The 20,637-nt window shown below is 51.1% G+C and overlaps 1 protein-coding gene across 1 annotated transcript; it reads right to left on the bottom strand.

Annotated features, from left to right (window-relative positions):
- Positions 1 to 4,309: 4,309 nt before the first annotated feature.
- CALM3 (calmodulin 3) lies at positions 4,310 to 12,521 on the bottom strand. The gene is made up of 6 exons (XM_012761490.2): positions 12,302 to 12,521; positions 7,848 to 7,878; positions 5,282 to 5,425; positions 5,006 to 5,112; positions 4,629 to 4,764; positions 4,310 to 4,489 (listed from the first exon to the last, which is right to left on the bottom strand). The coding sequence occupies exons 1-6, from the start codon at positions 12,302 to 12,304 to the stop codon at positions 4,461 to 4,463; spliced, it is 450 nt and encodes a 149-aa protein (XP_012616944.1). The 5' UTR covers positions 12,305 to 12,521; the 3' UTR covers positions 4,310 to 4,460.
- Between the last annotated feature and the right edge of the window lie 8,116 nt (positions 12,522 to 20,637).

Below are 20,637 nucleotides of genomic sequence, written 5' to 3'. Positions count from 1 at the left end.
TTAAAATTCATTTCTTTATTCATTCCATTTCCCCAGCACTAGGCCTGACCCACAATGAAACACCCACACACCATGGCTGGTCCCGGAGTTGCAGCTCTCTGAGGCCTTCTGTGGCCATTGCCCCACCTGCTGGTCACACTGGGAGTGACACTTTGAAGTGGCCCAGAGCCACCTCTGGGAAGTGAAGAGGACCTGGGGAGCCCTCACGTGGGCCCTGGCAGGGCACTCTTGGTGTATCCCTTTGTCTAGTCGCTTCCCCAGGACAGGTTTTGAGCTGGTCTAGCAGAGGTGTGACCCTGAGCTGGAAATGATGCCCCAGCCAGGCAGTTCTCTGCTCTGGGCTGGAGCCGGCTGCCCTCCGTGCTTGCCCAGGGGCATTGGAAGCTCAGTGCCATCTATGTCTTTGATTAATAAAGAATGGGAGACGGAAGTCATGATTATTTAATAATGTAGCCTGAGAGTAAAAGTCTTTTAAAACAGGGCCCAAGGGGGACACTAATGCCAGGCAGCTGGGAGCAGGCGACGGGATGCCGTGGGTGAAAGTGTGGGCATTTGGGAGCCGAGAGCGCTGGGCTGAGACCCAGCTCAGCCACTTCCAAGAAGTGGAGCTCTGCCTGCCCGGCTCCACTCCTTTCCTGTCAGATCTCCATACTAACTGCCGCCCTGCCCACTTGCCCAGGGCAGAGGATGACACCCTAAGTAGGGACTGAATTTTAGTATGGCTCCATCCAGCCTGGGTGCGAATTAAATGAGATAATGTCTATGAAGAGACTGGCATAACCCACTGAGGTGGGTATTTTTTGCATCTTCCTTTTATAGATTACACACTCAGAGGTGGCCGCTGAGGCTTAGCAGAGTGCAAAGGCTCACTCTATCTAGTGAGTAGTCAAACCGGGATTTGAGCCCAATTCTGTGGGACACCAAAACCTGTCAGAGAGATACTAGATCAGAATTTTCTACAGGTATCTTGGCTGCTAAGTGGGTAGTTCCCATCTCAGACGCCACCACCAGCCTCAGCCTAGCCTCCCCACCGGCTGTCTCTGGCCTGTTGGAAGTAGTTTTTTTTTTTTTTTTTTTCAGACAGAGTCTCACTTTGTTGCCCAGGCTACAAAGGAGTGCCGTGGCGTTAGCCTGGCTCACAGCAACCTCAATCTCCGGGGCTCAGCGATCCTACTGCCTCAGCCTCCCGAGTAGCTGGGACTACAGGCATGCGCCACCATGCCCGGCTAATTTTTTGTATATATATTTTTAGTTGGTCAATTAATTTATTTCTATTTTTGGTAGAGACGGGGTCTCGCTCAGGCTGGTTTCGAACTCCTGACCTCGAGCAATCCGCCCGCCTCGGCCTCCCAAAGTGCTAGGATTACAGGCGTGAGCCACCGCGCCCGGCCGAAGTAGTTTTTTTAAAACTACCACTGGACTCTTAAAGCCCAGCAGCTGAAAGCCTGGACTCCTTAGAGTCAGATCTGGATCAGATTCCAGCTCTGCCACTCCCTTACTTTATAACCTTGGGGTAGTGACTTCACCCCTCTGGGCCTTCGATTCCTGGTCAGCAAGTTGGGAAGTAAGTCAGTGCCAGTCCAAAGGGCTGCTTTAAGGCTTCGGTGAGACCATGGATGCGGAGCTTAAAAGACAGTCTGTGAAGTAGGAAGCACCCAGCAAATATTGGCTGATGCTTGCTGAGCACTTAGTGAGTTCATCAGGCCTCATTCCTGCCGTCTCAACACCCAATCCTCACCCCAGCCCAGTAGGTGGGTCCTGCTATGCCCCCATTTCATAGGCAGGGTCACTGAGGTCTGAGATGGTAAGGTGCCTGCCCAAGGCTCTGAGGCAGTGAGTGCAGAAGCCAGGATGCTCAGGCAGGTAGCTGGGCCCAGGCCCCGAGTTCTCATACACTACGCCCTGCCATCTTTATTGCACCACCAAATGCCACACCACACTGGGTGGCAGGAAAAGCGGGTACAGAAGCTGGGGCTCTGGAAGAATAGCTTGCCACTCCCAACTTCTCCCCCTGCAGTGCTGGGCTCCAGGGACTGGCACACAGCAGCAAGACCCAGCGGAGGCCTCACCTCTCTGCTGCAATAGAGGCCCTGAGGATCTGCCCTGCCGGCCTTCTCCAACCTTCCAAGGCCAGGTGAAGATGAGTGCAAGGACTTCTTTTCATTCTACTGATTTCTGTCTCTGGTCCACTTCTGCCTAGCTCCTATGGTTATGTGAGCAGCTCAGAAGTTAAAGACAATGTTTATCAACCTTTCAACTCTCCATTGCCCTGGGGGAGAAAGACGAGGGATTTCTAGTGTTGGGGTGGGAGGGAACACAGGCATTCTGAGAAAAGCCCCGGAGAACTCTGGTACATCCTCCTCTACAGCCCACAGGAATGGGAGGCTTCTCTTCTTCACTGCACTCACAAGGAAGTTAATGAGCTTTCCGTAACTTGCAGTTGGTCTGGACATTTTGTGTCAAACTGACCCTGAGTCCCATGGCCTGTGGGCTCAGGACCTCGCCTGTTTCCTCACCATTGCATATCCACACTTGGCGAATGCCACCCCCTCCCCAAGGCACCCCGCTGAGCTCACTGCAGGTGTGCCCCACCTTCCCCTCTATGCCTCACGTGGCCTGCCACTCCGGGCACTCACCAGCTTCTCTGGCTTTCTTATAGCTCCTCCTGCCTCAGGGCTTCTACATATGCTGTTCCCTCTGCTGGAACACCCTTCCCTCCCTTACAGCTAGGCAACTGCCCATCTTTCAGGTCTCAGCTCTTCCACAGTGGGCCTGGAAACTGAGAGAAGAGGGGAGGAGCCAATCAGGTAGTCACTGTATTTTATTGGAAAACATTGATATATATTTTTCTTCACAGCTTGAACTGAACACAATATTGCCCGGTTTTAAAAAAAAAAACAAAAATAAAACCAAAACATTCCGAAAATGTCCACAGCCTCACGCCTACCTGCCCCTACCCTCAGCTCTTGGCTGGGTCTCCCATCATGCCCCGTCCCTCCCTCCCTCAGAGGCTGGCTGCCAGAGGGTGGATGAGAAGAGATTCTCAAGCTGGGCAGGTCCCAGGAAAAGCCACTTGATCGACCTGGGCAGTGTGGGGTGGGAGTGGGGGGACCAGATGAAATGATCAGAAGAGGGAAAACCACAACCCAGAACGACCGAACTGCCCACATTGACTTACTTGTCCCAGAGGCGAAAGTCAGAAGCAAGGGCACGGATCATGCTCTCCGCTGGGGACTGTGGGGGCAGGCAGGCGGGCAGGGGAGAGGCGGGCACAGAGCACGGATGTGAGGAAGCAGCGCCGAGTCACCACGGAGAAGCGGGAGGTGCCGGCTGACCAGGAAGCAGAGGCTGCCCTCCGCTGCCGTCCTCTAGGCAGCTGGCCGAGGAGATGGTTTTATTGCAGGTATGTTCTCTTGAGAGCACGGTGGGGCCCATCTTCCCTCTCCCCACCCTTCAGCCAGCCCAGCATGGTTTAGAACAAAATAAAAATGTTAAGGGCCACAAGGGAAAAAAAGGGTAACCAGCACATTACAAAGCGACCATCCCCACATCCGTTCCTAGGACGGGCCCTCAGGCAGGTGGGGCGGGGTGGTGGGTGCGTCGTCGTGAGGAGGGGGCGGCACGGGCTGTTAGCACCAGGTATTTACAGAACAGCTTGAGATTGCTTCAGGAACGCGGGCAAATACAATTTGCAGAGTGGCCAAGTGAGCAGTCCCCGACCCAGCCAAACCTCAGAAAGCCAATCCGATGGTTTCAGAACAGCGACCAGCAGGATCTGAGTGTTGCCCACTCTGTCAGTCCCCTTCTGTGAGTCGGACCCCTTGAGCAGTAAAAGAATGCCAGCTTCCAGGACCCCCTTGCCCCTCGACCCCCTCCTGGGCTACATCTGGTCAATGCCACAATTCCTCAATGCCCCTTCAGTCCTTCTGGAATGCCTCTCTTGGCACCCCTGCCCCAAAAGGCTGCTGGGATCTGCACACAGAATCACAGGGCTGGTTGCATGCAACGGCAAAGGGCATGCTCTTCTGCCTGGGCGAGGGTCTCAGTTCCCTCCCCAGCAGGTCCCAGGACAGGGCTGGCAGCCACCCCAGCACCCAAAATAAGATGACAAACAAAAGGGAACAAACCAAAACGGAGGAGAGCCACCCGGGCTAGAGGAGGGCAGAGCTCCCTAAGGGAACTGGGGAGGGATTCATCTTATGAATGCTTCAGGCCTCGAAAGACGAGAATGGGAGAGGGGAGGGCGAAAGGAGGAGATGGGGGGCGTGGAGGGAGACTCGGGAAGAAGGAGAAAGAGCAATCATGCAGCTTGGGACAAATCTTTTGTTGCTTTATCAGATTCTCAGTCAATCAATTGGTGTTTGCTAGAACCGGGGTACGCAAGGGAGTGTTGAAGAGAGAGTGCGCGCGCGAGAAGAGAGAGATCAAGAGAACGGGCATCACCAGCTGCCCAGGGGCCTTCACTTCGCAGTCATCATCTGTACAAACTCTGTGAAGTGAAACAGAGAGAGACGAAGTCAGGTGAGCAGGCCAAGCGGCCAGCAGCACTCTGACACGAGGGACCCGGGGGCTTACTGCCAAAGTCGCGACTCTCTGCTTGCCCCAGAGACAGCCTGGCGCTGACTCACCTTCATAATTGACCTGGCCGTCTCCATCGATGTCAGCCTCTCTGATCATCTCATCCACTTCCTCGTCGGTCAGCTTCTCCCCCAGGTTCGTCATTACGTGACGCAGCTCTGCAGCGCTGATGTAGCCATTCCCATCCTGGGGGGTGGGGACAAATCTGTCACTAGGCACTTCTCCCGGTGGGGGAGAGGCAGCAAGAGGGACCGTCATCACCCTTGCTTGGCAGTGAGCAGAGTGAAGGGGGCTGCGCGAGGTGGCAGAGGAGGTCAGCACTGGGACCCAGGCCTCCCTGGAGTGGTGGCTTAGTGGCTCCAGTCCTAGTCTGTCTGCCTGAAGGCTGGCACTGGCGTCAGAGCTGTCCATGGAAAGGACGGCTTACCTTGTCAAAGACACGGAACGCCTCTCGGATCTCCTCCTCACTGTCTGTGTCCTTCATCTTTCTGGCCATCATGGTCAGGAACTCTGGGAAGTCAATGGTCCCATTCCCTGGAAAGTGGGGAAAGGAGGGGGGAATGCTTTTGACCTGGACCCTGGGAGATGACCCCGGAGCCCCAGCAGAGGAGACAGTGGCTTGTCCATCATCCTGAGGGCAGCTCCCTATGGTCGCTTGGGGTGACCAGCAGCTGGGCTGCCCACACACTCCCTGGAGACTCACCATCTGCATCCACCTCATTGATCATGTCCTGCAGCTCTGCTTCAGTGGGGTTCTGTCCCAGGGATCTCATCACTGTCCCCAACTCCTTGGTGGTGATAGTGCCATCTCCATCCTTGTCGAAGAGGGAGAAGGCCTCCTTGAACTCTGAGGGAAGAAGAGGACTGAGTCAGGGGTCAAGAGGCCCATGGGAAAATCCTTCCCTCCGCATGCTGGACTCCTCCCTGGAGGAAGGCCAAGGGAGTCAGTCCCACCTACAGAAACTGGGACAGACTTTAAGTCCTGTCCAACCCTCTCTCCTCAGCGCTCAGGGCAGAACCCTTCCTCCTTTCATTCAATAGTAAGGGAACATCTATGCTGTGCCAGGCAAAGCTCTCTTCAGCCGTCCCAGCTCAGTGGAGACCGTGGAGAAAATGGGCCGACAGCTGTCACTAGATAATTCTCCATTTCTTTTTGGCCCCTGGCGTTGGCTTCTCCCTCAAATAATGAAATGGACCAAAGTTATGGAGAGGATGAACTAAGGGAATTCTTCATTTGAAGTATGCGAGCCAAGGTCAACCGGCTGGGAAGGGAAGGGTGGGGGAGAAGACGGAGTGGAGGCTGTGGAATGCCGCTGGCTGGGCTGAAGAGGAAACGTGGGCACTGAATCCCTTCTGACTGGGACTGCCAACCCTGTCCCCTGCTGTGGGTGCTACCCACTTCCAGAGGAGCTGAGCCACTGCGTGGTGAAGCATGGGGGTGGTCGGCGGAGCACGGCTGACGGACGGTGCGTGGGGTGGGGGTGGGGGATGGGAGGCGAGGGGACGGCTGCCAAGCCAGGAGGATGAGGAGCTAGTGGTGCTGAGTGGGAAGGCCACAGCTGGGGACGACGCATCAGGAGCGGGGAGGGAAGCACGTGGCTCCTGCCCTCCCACTGGACCCATTTTGGCACCTGTGCTCCCCTGCCCCCAAATGCTCAAAGAACAGATGCCTGGCAGCCTATTCCCAGAGGGTGTGGGCTGCGGTGAGGTGGTGGACACTTTGCTAATGGGGACAAGGTGAAAAGCAGAGTGTGTGTGTTACACAGGGCACAGAACTGGGGTGTGGGTGGCAGGTGGGGTGGGATACACACGGCTGGGCAGCTGTGACCCTGAACCTCCAGGCCCTGGGAAAACAGTAAGTCTCCTTGGGGATGCTGGCAGCTCCCTGTGCCGAGGCCTTGTTGTTCTTGGGGAGGGCAGGGGAGTGGCTCGGGTGGGCACCCAGCTTCCTGGACGCTAAATAAGGCAGTCTTTTGCCTTTCCTCAGCGGGTCACCATAGCTGCCAGGGACCAAAATTTTGAAGCTGCAGGTGTGACTCTGTGTGTTAGGGAGTGGGGGTAGAAATAAAAGAAAGCAAGTCCATTCCTGCCTCCTCTCACTTCAGAAGCTGGGCATTCAGTACTTGTCACATGGCTGGCTGAACCTGACAACAAAGCTGGGGTTCTGGTAGCTGGTGGGGCCTGGGGTCCACTCTCGCATCTTTTCCCTTATCTACTTTGTGCTGGCCTGCAGCTAAGGAGATAAGCTGAGAGCTGGTCCCTGCCCTCGGGCAGCTCAGTTTGGGGAGGGGGGACATGGGAACAATCACACAATAGTCTCTGCCCCTGATCTTTTCCTTTTTCTTTTTTTTTGAGACAGTCTCACTCTGTTGCCCGGGCTAGAGTGTGCACCTGATCTTGCTAGGGGTGGAGAGAGCTACAAAATTCATTACATGGGATCCAGGGATTTCTTTTAGCTTATTGAGAGATACATGATTGTTCATTCATTGTTTAGCCAGCAAAGATTTATGAAACACCTACTATGTTCTAGGTACTGAGGATACAGCAGAGACCAACAAAATCAACTCACACACGCATGAAACTCACACCTAGTGACAGGAAATACACCAGATAAAGACATAAAAAAAACAAAACAAAACTTCAGATAGTGAGAAAGGCCATGAAGGAAATAAAGAGTGATGGGCTAAACAGTAAAGGAAGGTTGTCTGCCTGAAATGTGGGGTTAGGGAAGGCTTCCCCAAGGTGACATCTGAGCTGAGAACTAAAGGGTGAGAAGGAGCTGCCATGCAGGGAGCCAGGAGAGAAGGTTTCTGGCAGGGGAAAAGGCAAGTGCAGGCACGTGCAAAGCGCAGGCAAGTGCAGAGGTGGGAGTGACGAGCCATCTCCTGGGCGGCTCCTAAAGTGGGACAGGAGCTCTGTAGGCCCACAGGGAGGCAGAGAGTGCATCTTCTAAGGCTGTCTGGCTTGAGCTGGGGTACACCTGCTGCCACTGGCATCAAAGCCCCTAGATGACCCAGGGCTGGAAGAGGAACACAGCCTTTGTCTTGCCGTCTGGCAAAGATTCATCTCAGGACCAGAGGGCTAGGTGTCACTGAGGCACTGGTGTGCTCTTACACATATTTATCAACATTCCGGGCACAAAGTAGAGTATTAGGTGATATAGAGGACCCATGTGTTCATCCTTCAGCTGTTACTCCTGGGTGGATAAGATGTGGTTGGGGATACAGAGCTTTCCTGAGGCGAGATGAGGGGACGACGGTAAAACTCACCTGCGATCTGCTCCTCAGTCAGCTGGTCAGCCTGGAAAAGCAGGAAGGAGAAAGTTAGTCACCGGGCCAGTCAGCTGCCATGGAAGCATGTTCCTCACTCAGCCCGGCACCCCCTGGGGAGGCCAGTTCCACACGGCATTCCCGCTGGGCAAGAGAGGTACACGCCGGAGTCAGGGTCTGAGGCAGAATCAGGGCCCCATGATAAAGCAAGCTGGGACTGGGGTGGGCCGGATACCCAGGCCTACCGGATGCAGGGCCCGATGAAGCTGCCTGGACCCGTGGGCTTCCAATCTCCACCCAGTGTGCCGGAGCCACAGGGGTGGAGAAAAAATGCCAGCCGCAGCCCCAAACCAGCTGCACTGGCGTGGCACAGCACAGCTCGTGCCTTGCTGCCGGGAGCCTCAGAGGCTACGTGAAGGGAGCAGTTGCCCTGGAGGCCTAATCAAGCAGCTCTAGAAGGCTCCAAACTGAAACAGGCCAGTCCTTGGGTAGGGCAGAGGAATGATGGCTGGGGCTATCTTTGCTAGTTTCTGTGTCACCTATTTGGAGGCACTAGGCCCAGGCAGAGTGGACCCAAGTGGCAAAAATTCTCCTGACTGGTAGCTCTGAGTTGCTCCAAGTGCCAGAAGGAACTGTGGTGAGGCGGGGGGCAGCCGCTGTATCCCCCTGCGCACAGGGCACCATTCTGTTTTGTTGCTTTGGGGCAGGAGGGACAAATGTCAGGGAGAGGACTGCAGCATGCAGCAGCAGTGGTGGCAAAGGACCGAAGTCTGTTTGCACTGCAGTTTTTAACCCCTTCCAGCCTGGCCACTCTGGGGACTGGCCAGTTGGTGGCAGGCAGCCCTTGCTGCATGCAGGGTTTGGGGGTGGGGGAGAGGAAATGCAGGGATGGTTTCTCCTGCACTGGTGTGCTGGGAAGCAGCCAGATACAGAAATCCCATAGGGCAGGAGCTAGATGGGGGCCTGAATCCCAACGTTTAGCTTCATTCAGGGAGCCAAAAGACAAATTTTCCTTGGTTTTTGTGAATGCTGTCAAGAAGGTGCCACCATCCTTGGACCACTTTGGGTCCAGATGACTTCCCCTTCCTTTACTTCCTTTCACAATTAGGGGAAAGGGGCTCCAAGTCCACAGCAGGGTTCTAGTCCTGAGTTTGAGAGCCACAGAAACTGATGCAAACTATTGTGCATATTTGCATTATTCTACATAGAGGTTCTAGAAGCTAGGAACCAACCACTGCCTGTTTCCCCAACCCCTACCTCCATCCCAAATATTAGGAACCGCTGATCTAAAATAATTTTTTTTTTTTTTAAATCTAAGGGAAGAGGAACTTGAGGCCAAGCCCCAAATAGACAGAATGGGAGGGGAAATCAAAGTGATGATGACAGAAGGGAGATGGCTGAGGGAGGGGGAGGGAAAGGGAGCGAGAGAAGGAAAAATGCCACACATGCATATTCTGGAAAAGTCCAAAGTCTAAAGGGATAGTCAGGAAGCCAAATGAAGACTCTTCTGCATTGCCTTCAAAAAAGACTGGTTGCTGGGTTCCTGTTGGGCTCCTAAACGCCAACCTGGCAGCCCCCGGCCAACAAGCCCATTGCCCCATCTGCTCCCCTTGGTTCCTAAGGGCAGAGAAGCCTGGGGCTATCGTCTAGGTCCTGACACCTGAGGAAGCCACTTGGGGAAAGTGAGAAGAGAGGATGGGCTTCTGGTTACCGAGGCCAGGCAATGCCGGGGGAGGGGAAGAGGAAGAACAGAGGACAGGAGCAGCCTGGGGAGGAGGGCTGCCATTCCATCTGCTTTTCATTCTCTTCCCCTGGCCTAGAATGGGAAAGCCAGCCCAATCAGGGAATTCCCACCCCGCCACGCTGCTCTGCAGGCAGCCCAATTCTCCCCCACCTTTGGGCAGCACGGTGAGGGGGTGGGGGCAAGGAGGCTGGGGCAGGTTGCAGAATGCCCACGAGTGGCTCTGGAGGCTGGTGTTTGCCATTCCCCACCAAAAAGCTAGAAGACGCAGATGAGGTACTGCCACATTTGGTTGTCACAGGGTTGCTGCAAATAGGCGTGGCTCTGCATAAAGGGCCTGTCAGACACTCTCCTTCCCATTTAGGAGACCCACTCCCCTGCTTGGTCAAGGAATCATCCCAGCTCTGAGCTACAGATCCCAAAGCATGGCTGCTGCCCAGAAAACATCACCTGAGAAGTGATTACAGATTGCTGGGACCCCTTCTCAGGGCTTCTTTCCTTCCCAGATTGTAAGCTTTCACCAAAAACTGTCTCCAAAATTACCCAGCTGGTCTCCTGCTTTCTTATCACTCATCTTAGCCTCTAGCAAGGGGCTGGACAAGAAAAAAGAGCTTGGGGTGGAGGAGGGTAAGAAGGTATTATTTCTCTGCCTTGCCCCAGCCCCCAGCCAATGCCAGAGTGCAGTGTTAGATGAGATCAGAAACCAAGGCCAGGGCCCCTCGCCTGGGCCAAGGAGGAGCCACAGAGCTCAGGCCAAAGTCCAAGGCCAGTTAACAGTGACTTGTCCCACCCATACCTTGCTGATTACAAATGGAGAGAGAAACTAGTTAGGGCAAAGCTGGGGCCCGATTCTGGAGGTGGGGGGAACTGCTGGCACCTGCTAGTGCTCCAGGGCCCCTCTAGCAAGCTTCTGCTGGGGGAAACCGGGGTAGCGGCAAGAGGAGCCATCAGGTCTGTGTCAGCAAGTCTGAGATCTGATACACAGCAGCGGCTGCCTGCTCTCCCCAGCCTTGCCAGGGAGGATGGCTGCGCACGGTTCCCAAGCTGAGCCTGGGGGGGCTGTGGGTGTTGTGGGTGGCAGGGAATAGGAGAGAACTAGTCTGCTGGTTTTTCTCTCAAAGCCCTAGCTGTGTGGATTAACAGAAAACACTCAGTGAGGGCCCTGAATGGGACAAGTGGCCCTCAGGTTGATGAAGGGGTCCCCCCAAAGGCCCTCTCTCTGATCAAGCTCTGCAGCCCCCACCCCGAGGGCAAGGGAATAGGCATCCGACTGTCACTGACGCCACACTGTACTGCACTGTCATTTGGCACAAGTGAGGAGATGCAGAATGGTGCGTGGAGCTGGAGATGATGAGAAAACCAGCACCCCTGTTTGGAAAAGGCAGCTCTCTTGGCCTGAAACAGGCAACAAGGGGGTGAGGTTTCTAGGCTTAAAAGAGCTGGCTCATCTGAGGCACCCCAAACTTTGATCCCACACCCCCATTTCATGCAGCTTCAGTGCGCAATAGGGGCCTGAACAGCTCCGCCCACCTGCTCTCACTGCCCTGGTGCCTTGCACCCAACCCCATTATTCCTGGGAAGGGGGACTGTCTAACCATTCCCTCTGGTCTCTTGCAGTCCACTCCCGATCCAGACTGAGCAGTCTTTGTCCTCGCCTTTCCCAGGAGGCTGCTAGAGAGCTGCCCACCACCCACCTCCAAACCCAGGCCCACCTTGGCTGCCATTCATTTTCTCCTTCAACCTCACCTCCCACCACCCAACCCAAAGTCCTTTCCCATCCCTCACCTTGAAACCCATCTTCTCCTGGACCCAAACACAACAATCCTCCCCAGCCTTCCACCCCCAGTCAAAAAATTCTCTCTTCCTAGTTCAAGTATTAACCCATTAGTAACCTCAGAACCTTTTCCAGCTACCCCTCAAATGAATCAAAAGGCTCCCTGTTCCCCCACTACTGACAAGCACTAGTCTTGCTAACCCCCTTTTAACCACCTCCACGACCCCCATCCTTCTCAGTCCCGAGAGGTTAGAAGGCTTCCAGAGCATCTTCTTCGCTGCCACCCACCCCTAAGCCTGCACCTCACCCTCCTTCCTTCTCCTCTGCAATGCTGGTCTTTGTAGACCAGCCCCCAAAGGGTCTAAGCTGCAGAAGTGACTGCCCATCCCTCGCCCGCTCCCCTGCCCGCAGGCCCAGCTACCCGCCGCCACCCTTGCAGGAGCAGCCCAGCCTCCCCGTTCCCCGTTCCCTGCATCCTCTCAGGACCCAAAGCCTCCTCCATCAGGGCCCAAGTGGTTCCCCTCCCCGGCCCATTTTTCCTTATTTCATCCCTCTGGGGTTCAAACACTCCAATTCTGAGACCAAACTCCCCATCCTGGGTAAAAAAAAAAAAAAAAAAAAAATCCTGTTCTGAGGTCCAAAAGTCCCTTTTGGGAATCCAGACGCTTCCATCCCGGGTTCAAAAGCCCCCTTTGGGGGCTCTGATGGCCATTTGGGAATCTAAACACCCCATTCGGTGCTGAAGTCGCTTTTGGAAGCCTTTTGGGCTCCAGACGCTCCGCTCTGGGATCAAACGCCCCCGGCAGAGGTGCACGGAGCGTCCGAGGCTCCCGCTGGGGCCCGGACGCCCCCACTCCCGGGTCGGCTCGCCCTCTCCGGGGTCCTGCCCCGCCGTGCCCGCCTCAGAGCTCCCGCGTCAGTCCCCTCGACCTCACTCACCATGGCGAGGCCCGGGTGTCCGGAGCACGGGGATCAAGGTTTCTCCGGCGGCGGCAGCAGCTGCAGCAGCTCGAGCTCCGCCGCGCGTCCGCGCCTCCACACTCACTGCCCGCAGCGCGCGCCGCCGCCGCCGCCGCCCGCCCCAACGGTCCCTCAACGGCCGCCGCGCGCGCCCCGCCTCGCCCGGCCCGCGCGCCGCCGCACTGCGGTCCCGCGGATCCCTCCGCGCCCCGCTCCGCAGCCACGGGCCCGCGGATCTCTTGTCCCCACCCCGCACAAGGCCGGGATTTGCCGCCGGGCGCGCACCCGAGCGCGCTCTCTTGCCGTGGGACTACTTTTCGTCGCCGCGCGCCCCGCCCCCCTGTGCCCACTCCACTTTCCTCCCCGGCGGAGGGGCACCAGTCGGCGGCGCGTGACGCGTCCCTCTGTGAGCCGCACCGCTATTGGGTCCAACCCATGGCAGAAATGAGAGCGCGGCGCCGATTGGTCCGGGCTTCCCTGCAATGCGTCAAACTGGGGCGAGCCACTGCGAGGTGGTGGTGGGGAAGCCTCAAATGTGTGGCTGCGTGGAGCTCTGAGGCTTAAGGAGGCGAAGGGAGAAATATGTGGCTGTTAGAGAAGCAAATACATGGTCTTGGTGGCTGGGGAGTGGTAAATGGCCTGGGGAAAGAGGCAGAAGGACTTCCTCGGCTCTCCCTTTTAACAAATGGAAAATGGTTCGATCCAAAATGCTGGGGTCTAGAAGCCCCGCCCCCAACTGGGCCCTGGGACATGGCGGGGTCTTCAAGGTTCTGCCCGGAGTCTAGAGCTTCCGCCCTCCCGGAGTATGTGTGTAGGCCTAAAACGCCTCTACCAGTGTGCGGGGCCCCTGTACCCGCTCCATTCTTGATCTACCAAGGGTCTATGAAATTGGGGCCGACCCAGGACAGCTTCTGGGAACACAATGTTAATTCAGTCCTTCATTCAATAAGCATTATTTTGGCGCCTTCTGTATGCAGGGATTTGTGCTTGCCTGGGGAGATCATACACTTCCCAACCACTCTGTTGTCACCTCCTAGACGACCTGGCTTTCATTCCTTATTCCGAGGTTCCAGGCATACGAGAAAAAAGAATTGATGGGAAGTTTAGGTGAGACTGTTTACTGGAGCTCACATAACACCCTCCTTGTTTAGAATAGGAGCTGACATTCTTTATGTGTCCTCCTCCTCACCAGGGTGATTGGCTGAGAGATGGGCAAATGAGTCAAGCTGGGCCAATCATTATGCCCTACTTGAAACAGAAAGTAGACTGAGCCAATGAAAGCCCTTCCCTGGGTTTTTGGATCTGGAGCCTGATGGCAAGAAGCCTTTCCCTTTTGGGTGGTGTGGCTGTGAAGGAACAACACCTTCCTATTGGTTCTGTCTGTGGCCGGTTGCTCACTCTGACCCCTATATAGTTCAGGGAAGACAGTACCTAGAGAAGGTGAGAATGAAACTGACACAGGGGAGAAGAGATGGATAAAGAGAGAGTCCTCTTGGCCTTCATTTCCCTGGTTCCAGTACTCTTGAGACTGGCTGCACACCACCCTGCAAAAAGTTTTATTAAATAAGCTATTAAAATTTCCTTTTCGTCTCAAGTTAGTTTAAGCAAAATGAAGTCAGGTTCATGCTCTCTCTCTTTTTCTCTCTCCTTTCTCCCCCTCAATTTCTACCAGGCAGATATTTTTTTTTTTTTTTTTAAGACAGAGTCTCACTTTGTTGCCCAGGCTAGAGTGAGTGCCGTGGCGTCAGCCTAGCTCACAGCAACCTCAAACTCCTAGGCTCAAGCAATCCTCCTGCCTCAGCCTCCCAAGTAGCTGGGACTACAGGCATGCACCACCATGCCCGGCTAATTTTTTCTGTATATATATTAGTTGGCCAATTAATTTCTTTCTATTTATAGTAGAGACAGGGTCTCACTCTTGCTCAGGCTGTTTTCGAACTCTTGACCTCGAGCAATCCACCCTCCTTGGCCTCCCAGAGTGCTAGGATTACAGGCGTGAACCACTGCGCATGGCCTACAAAGCAGATCTTACTTTTGCATTATTTATGCCTGTGAAATAATAAAAAATAATACTATTAACACTTCTGAACACTTACTCTGTGTGAGACACTATTCCAAATACTTTATCTGCATTAATTCATTTAACTCTCACAACCTCCATATGGGCCCATTACCTCCATTTTCCACCAAGCGAAGCTGTTTTATTGTCATTGGAATTAGATGAGACCAGAGAGGTAAGAAGACTTGATCAAGCACAAAGAAGTGAAGTAGTTTGCCCATGGTCATACAGTAGGAGGTAGAGTCAGGATCTGAACCCAAGCAATTTTGACTTCAAACCCTTAAACCCTGTCTTAAACCCTCTTAAACACACATTATGCTACCAGTATCTAGAAGATAGCATGATGGCTGCTAGTGTCAGAGATTGTATTTGTCTGCTATTAACCATTCTCTCTAAAACCTACTCTAAAACCAACTTTTAGAGTAGGTGTTCTCAAACTACGGTCCACGGGCCACATGCCACCCACCGAGGACATTTATCCGGCCCGCCAGGTGTTTTTGCCACCGCTGCCTGTCGTGCTTAGCAGCCGACTCATCCGGGGCCCACAGTGCGCACTCTCCAACAGTCTGAGGGACAGTGAACTGGCCCCCTGTTTAAAAAGTTTGAGGATGGCCGGGCAAGGTGGCTCACACCTGTAATCCTAGCACTCTGGGAGGCCAAGGAGGGCGGATTGCTCGAGGTCAGGAGTTTGAAACCAGCCTGAGCAAGAGCAAGACCCCATCTCTACTATAAATAGAAAGAAATTAATTGGCCAACTAATATATATAGAAAAAATTACCCGGGTATGGTGGCACATGCCTGTAGTCCCTGCTACTCGGAAGGCTGAGGCAGGAGGATTGCTTGAGCCCAGGAGTTTGAGGTTGCTGTGAGCTAGGCTGACACCATGGCACTCACTCTAGCCTGGGCAACAAAGTGAGACTCTGTCTCAAAAAAAAAAAAAAAAAGTTTGAGGACCCCTGTTTTAGAGTAATAGAATTTTAGCTGGGCACATTGCCACCCAGAATAAAAACTATGTTTCCCAATCTTTCTTGCAGTGGTCATCTGACTAAATTCTGGCCAAAAGGATATTAGGCAAAATGATACATGTAACTTCTGAGTCCCATAATGGGAGGGAATCATCTTTCCTGTTGGTGGAGCAGCCATCTTGGGCATGACATGAGAGACCAGTAAATGAGAGACCAGTGGTGAATATGGCGCGTGGGACCTTCATGCTTTCTTGAAGCAAAGATCACCCTTCCATCCCCAGTGTCAAGCTTTTATTTGAAAGAGAAATAAATGTCTAAATTGCTTAAGCCACTGTTATTTTAGGTCACCTTGTTATAGGAGCCAAGCATAGTTGCCAACCATTCCCATGCTCCCTGTTTTGGTAACTTCCTTTGCTTTGGTGCAAGCTGATTCTTGTGCCTACTTCAGTGAGGGGCCTTGTGGCTCAGGCATAAGCCAATCAGCATAGCCCTACTTCCTTGCCTCTGATTGGTTCAGAGTTAGCCATGTGACCCAATTTATTTTGCATGTGTGGCATAATTTGCATTCAAAAAATGCCATATTAGGCCGGGCGCGGTGGCTCACGCCTGTAATCCTAGCTCTCTGGGAGGCCGAGGCGGGCGGATTGCTCGAGGTCAGGAGTTCGAAACCAGCCTGAGCAAGAGCGAGACCCCGTCTCTACTATAAATAGAAAGAAATTAATTGGCCAACTAATATATATATACAAAAAAAAAAAAATTAGCCGGGCATGGTGGCGAATGCCTGTAGTCCCAGCTACTTGGGAGGCTGAGGCAGGAGGATTGCTTGAGCCAGGAGTTTGAGGTTGCTGTGAGCTAGGCTGACGCCATGGCACTCACTCTAGCCTGGGCAATAAAGTGAGACTCTGTCTCAAAAAAAAAAAAAAAAAAACCAGCCTGAGCAAGAGCGAGACCCCGTCTCTACTATAAATAGAAAGAAATTAATTGGCCAACTGATATATATATATAAAAAATTAGCCGGGCATGGTGGCTCATGCCTGTAGTACCAGCTACTCGGGAGGCTGAGGCAGAAGGATCGCTCGAGCCCAAGAGTTTGAGGTTGCTGTGAGCTAGGCTGACGCCATGGCACTCACTCTAGCCTGGACAACAAAGCGAGACTCTGTCTCAAAAAAAAAAAAAAATGCCATATTATCTTAAATATTCAGTTCAATGAGTTTGATAATTGCATCCACTTGTGTAGCCACCACCCAAGACAATACTATTGCTACAGAATATTTCCATCACCCCAGAATTTAGCTCCCCTACACCCCCTTATAGTATATTCCTTCCCTCCTCAACCAACCACTATTCTGACTCTGTCATTATAGATTATTTTGCCTGTTCTAGAATTTTATAGAAATGGAGTCATATTTGTTTTATTTTTTTCTTAGACACAGGGACCTTACTATGTTGCCCAGGCTGGTCTTGAATTCCTGGACTTAAGTGATCCTCCTGCCTCAGCCTTCTGAATAGCTAGGATTATGGGTATGAGCAACTGTGCCCAAAACATGTATTCTTTTGTGCTCATCTTCTTTCGCTCAATGTAATGTTTTTGAGCAAAAATTGAACAAGATATACTAATAAAACTTTTGTTATTTATCTGAAATTCAAATCAAGTGAGCATCCTGTATTCTTATTTGTGAAATCTGGTAACTGTAGTTTCAAAACCCTTCCTTTCCAGGATTGGGAAATTATGTTAGTGACTTTCCAGGGAACTTTCTGGGCTTCCAGGCTTCCAATTTGTCCTATGTAACAGTCAGTCAAGAGTCTCAGTATTAGCTTCAAGTCTTTTTTTTTTTTTTTTTTTTTTTTGAGACAAAGTCTCACTTTGTTGCCCAGGCTAGAGTGAGTGCCGTGGCGTCAGCCTAGCTCACAGCAACCTCAAACTCCTGGGCTCAAGCGATCCTCCTGCTTCAGCCTCCCGAGTAGCTGGGACTACAGGCATGCGCCACCATGCCCGGCTAATTTTTTGTATATATATTTTTAGTTGGTCAATTAATTTCTTTCGATTTTTAGTAGAGACGGGGTCTCACTCAGGCTGGTTTCGAACTTCCTACCTCAAGCAATCCGCCTGCCTCGGCCTCCCAGAGTGCTAGGATTACAGGCATGAGCCACCACGCCCGGCCAAGTCTTTTTTTATTTTATTTCTTATTTTTTCTTTCTAAGTTTAGAATAAGCAGGAAGCTTCAAATCTTCTGAACTTTAGGAATGACCAATAAACTAAGGCTCAGCTCCATTATAATCAGGGAAATGTAAATTAAAATCCCAATAACGTACCAGTTTATATTCATCAGCTGGACAAACACCAAGTCCAACAATACTATTTGTTACTTTACCCACACCACATTCTGATGATCTCATTATTTTTTGACTTCATCTCCCTGTACTCCCCCTGTGCTTGCTCTTTTCAGCCACATAAGCCTCTTTGCCGTTCCTTCAACACTTCTGGCTGGCTCCTGTCTCAAGACCTTTGTATTATTTCCTCTTCTTCAAATGCTCTCCCCACAGTATCCACATGGTTTATCCCCTCTTGTAGCATCAAGTCTTGATTCAAATGACAGATTCTCAAATATGACCTCCCATGACCACCATATTTAAAATTACAACTCAGGAGGACTACTGGTTACATAATGGTGGCATAGAAGCAAGCTGGCTTCACTTCCTCCCCAACAGAAAACCAAAAACGAGTACATAATGCTCAAATTATCACCAGTAATATCTCAGAACTCAAATATAAGGATGAGACAGTTCCCAGGGCCGCAGAAAAGTGAAAAATCTCTCAGCAGATGGGAAGAGAATTGGACTTTCGTGTCCACAATGCTCCTCCCCTCAATCTGGATGGCACCAAGCAGGTGGAAAATGTCCCCTGACTCATGGTTTCTACACTGGAAAGAGTAAGATTGAAGTTATCAACCAGCTTCTCTATCATCTTGGGTTCCCTGGAAGAAGACCTGTCTCTGCCTCAACCTAGAGGAGCATTGGGACTGCCTAAAGAGAGAAATATTTTTAAGGACAGCCAGAGACAAAGGGGGAGAGGCAAGGCTACCATCGCCAGTCTTGGAAACTCTACTCTGTAAATTGGCCAAAGGAGACACCAAATCAAAGTGGCTGTTCAGCAGCGCTGCACTATAGGAGCTTTGTTCCAAGCCAGCCTTCCCACGTACCAGGATAGTCCCCATTTGGGAGGGGCCGCATGCTGATCTTTTACTAGAGCCAGTGTAAACCTGGGTTTAACCCCCCCCCCAGTGCTGAAAAGGAGACAGTAACATAATGGGGAAAAAAGGAAAGAAAATCAGTAGGTAAATTACAAACGACAAGCAAACATATCCAGTGAAAACCAAAACAAGCTAGACAGAGAAGACTAAAATAAATAATGGATCCTTCAAGGCAAAGACATAGACATATATCTTTAAGAAACAACAGCAGTCTATGGCCATACCACCCTGAACGCACCCGATCTCCTCTGATCTCGGAAGCTAAGCAGGGTCGGGGCTGGTTAGTACTTGGATGGGAGAAACAACAGCAAACTAGGAACCCTGACCTCCCCAAATGAACAAAGTAAGGGGCAAATGACTGACGCTAATGAGACAGCAATAAATGAGCTTTCTACCCAAGAATTCAAAATAGCAGTTTTAGGAAACTCAATGATCTCCAAGATGATACAGTAAAGAAATTCAGAAATTTATCAGAGAAATTTAACAAAGAGATTGAAATAATAATTTTAAAAAACCCCCAGAAATCCTGGAACTGAGAAATACACTTGCTGAACTGGAAAATTCATTAGTAGCTCTCAACAGTAGAATGGATCAAGCAGAGGAAAGAATTGGTGAACTCAAAGACAGGCTGTTTGAAATACACAGTCAGAGGAGAAAAGAGGATGAAAACGAATGAAGATCACCAAGACATAGAAAATTATCTAAAAAGAACAAATCTAAGAATTATTGTATTCAAGAGGGAGTTGAGCAAGAGCAAGGAGTAGAAAACTTACTCAAAAAAATAATAACAGAAAACTTTCTAAAACTTGAGAAAGATGTAAATATCCAGGTACAGGAAGGTCACTGAATATCAAAGAGATATGACCCAAATAAGATTATCCCAAGGCAGAAATAAAACATTTGAAGGTATTATATAAAACTCACTGGTAAAATTAAGTACACAAATAAACCCAGAATACTCCAATACCGTAATTGTGGTGTGTGATCCACTCATAACTCTGGCATGAAGCCCAAAAGACAAATATGTCAAAAACAATAATAACTACAACAACCTGTTAAGAGATAAGCAATATAGGCCGGGCGCGATGGCTCACGTCTGTAATCCTAGTACTCTGGGAGGCCGAGGCGGGTGGATTGCTCAAGGTCAGGAGTTCGAAACCAGCCTGAGCAAGAGTGAGACCCCGTCTCTACTAAAAATCGAAAGAAATTAATTGACCAACTAATATATATAGAAAAACTTAGCCGGGCGTGGTGGTGCATGCCTGTAGTCCCAGCTACTCGGGAGGCTGAGGCAGCAGGATTGCTTGAGTCCAGGAGTTTGAGGTTGCTGTGAGCTAGGCTGATGCCACGGCACTCACTCTAGCCTGGGCAATAAAACGAGACTCTGTCTCAAAAAAAAAAAAAAAAAAAAAAAAAAAAGAGACAGAGAGATAAGCAATATAAAAATATGTAAACAGAGACATCCAAAAGTCAAAATACATGTGTGTGTGGGATGAAGATAAAGTGTGGGGTTTTTTTCATTATTGGCTTGTTTCTGTTTTTTCTATTGTGATCTAAGTTGTCATCTTGTTAAAATAACTTATTATGTCCATAAGATGTTTTTTGTAAGCCTCATGGTAACCACATGCCAAAATCTATAACAGATTCACTAAAAATAAAAATCAATGAAATAAAACATACTACCAGAGAAAAGTACTTAACCACAAAAGACAGATTCTAGAAAGGAAGAAAGAAAGAGAAGGGTTATAAAATATCCAGAAAACAATCAACAAAATGGCAGTAGTAAGTCCTTACTTATCAATAATAACACTGAATGTAAATGGACTCAAGTCTTCAATCAAAAGGTACAGAGTGAATGGATAAAGAAACAAGACCCAACTATATGCTGCCTACAAGAAACTCATGTCACTTATAAAGACACATATACACTGAAAGTGAGGGGGTGGAAAAAGATATCCCATGCAATTGAAAACCAAAAAAGACCAGAGGTAGCTGTATTTAGATAAAATAGACTACAAATAAAAGATGGTGAAACAAGAT

Source organism: Microcebus murinus, chromosome 16 (genome assembly GCF_040939455.1).
Source record: "Microcebus murinus isolate Inina chromosome 16, M.murinus_Inina_mat1.0, whole genome shotgun sequence".
Classification (NCBI taxonomy): Eukaryota; Metazoa; Chordata; class Mammalia; order Primates; family Cheirogaleidae; genus Microcebus; species Microcebus murinus.
The sequence above is the reverse complement of the archived record's forward strand: the minus strand, read 5'-3'. Positions and strand labels throughout refer to the sequence as shown.

Coding starts and splice junctions, on each gene's coding strand:
- CALM3 (XM_012761490.2), bottom strand. Junction 5,113..5,281: donor CAATGAGGTGGATGCAGATG/GTGAGTCTCCAG, acceptor CCCACTTTCCAG/GGAATGGGACCATTGACTTC. Junction 4,765..5,005: donor CGTTCCGTGTCTTTGACAAG/GTAAGCCGTCCT, acceptor CCCACCCCCCAG/GATGGGAATGGCTACATCAG.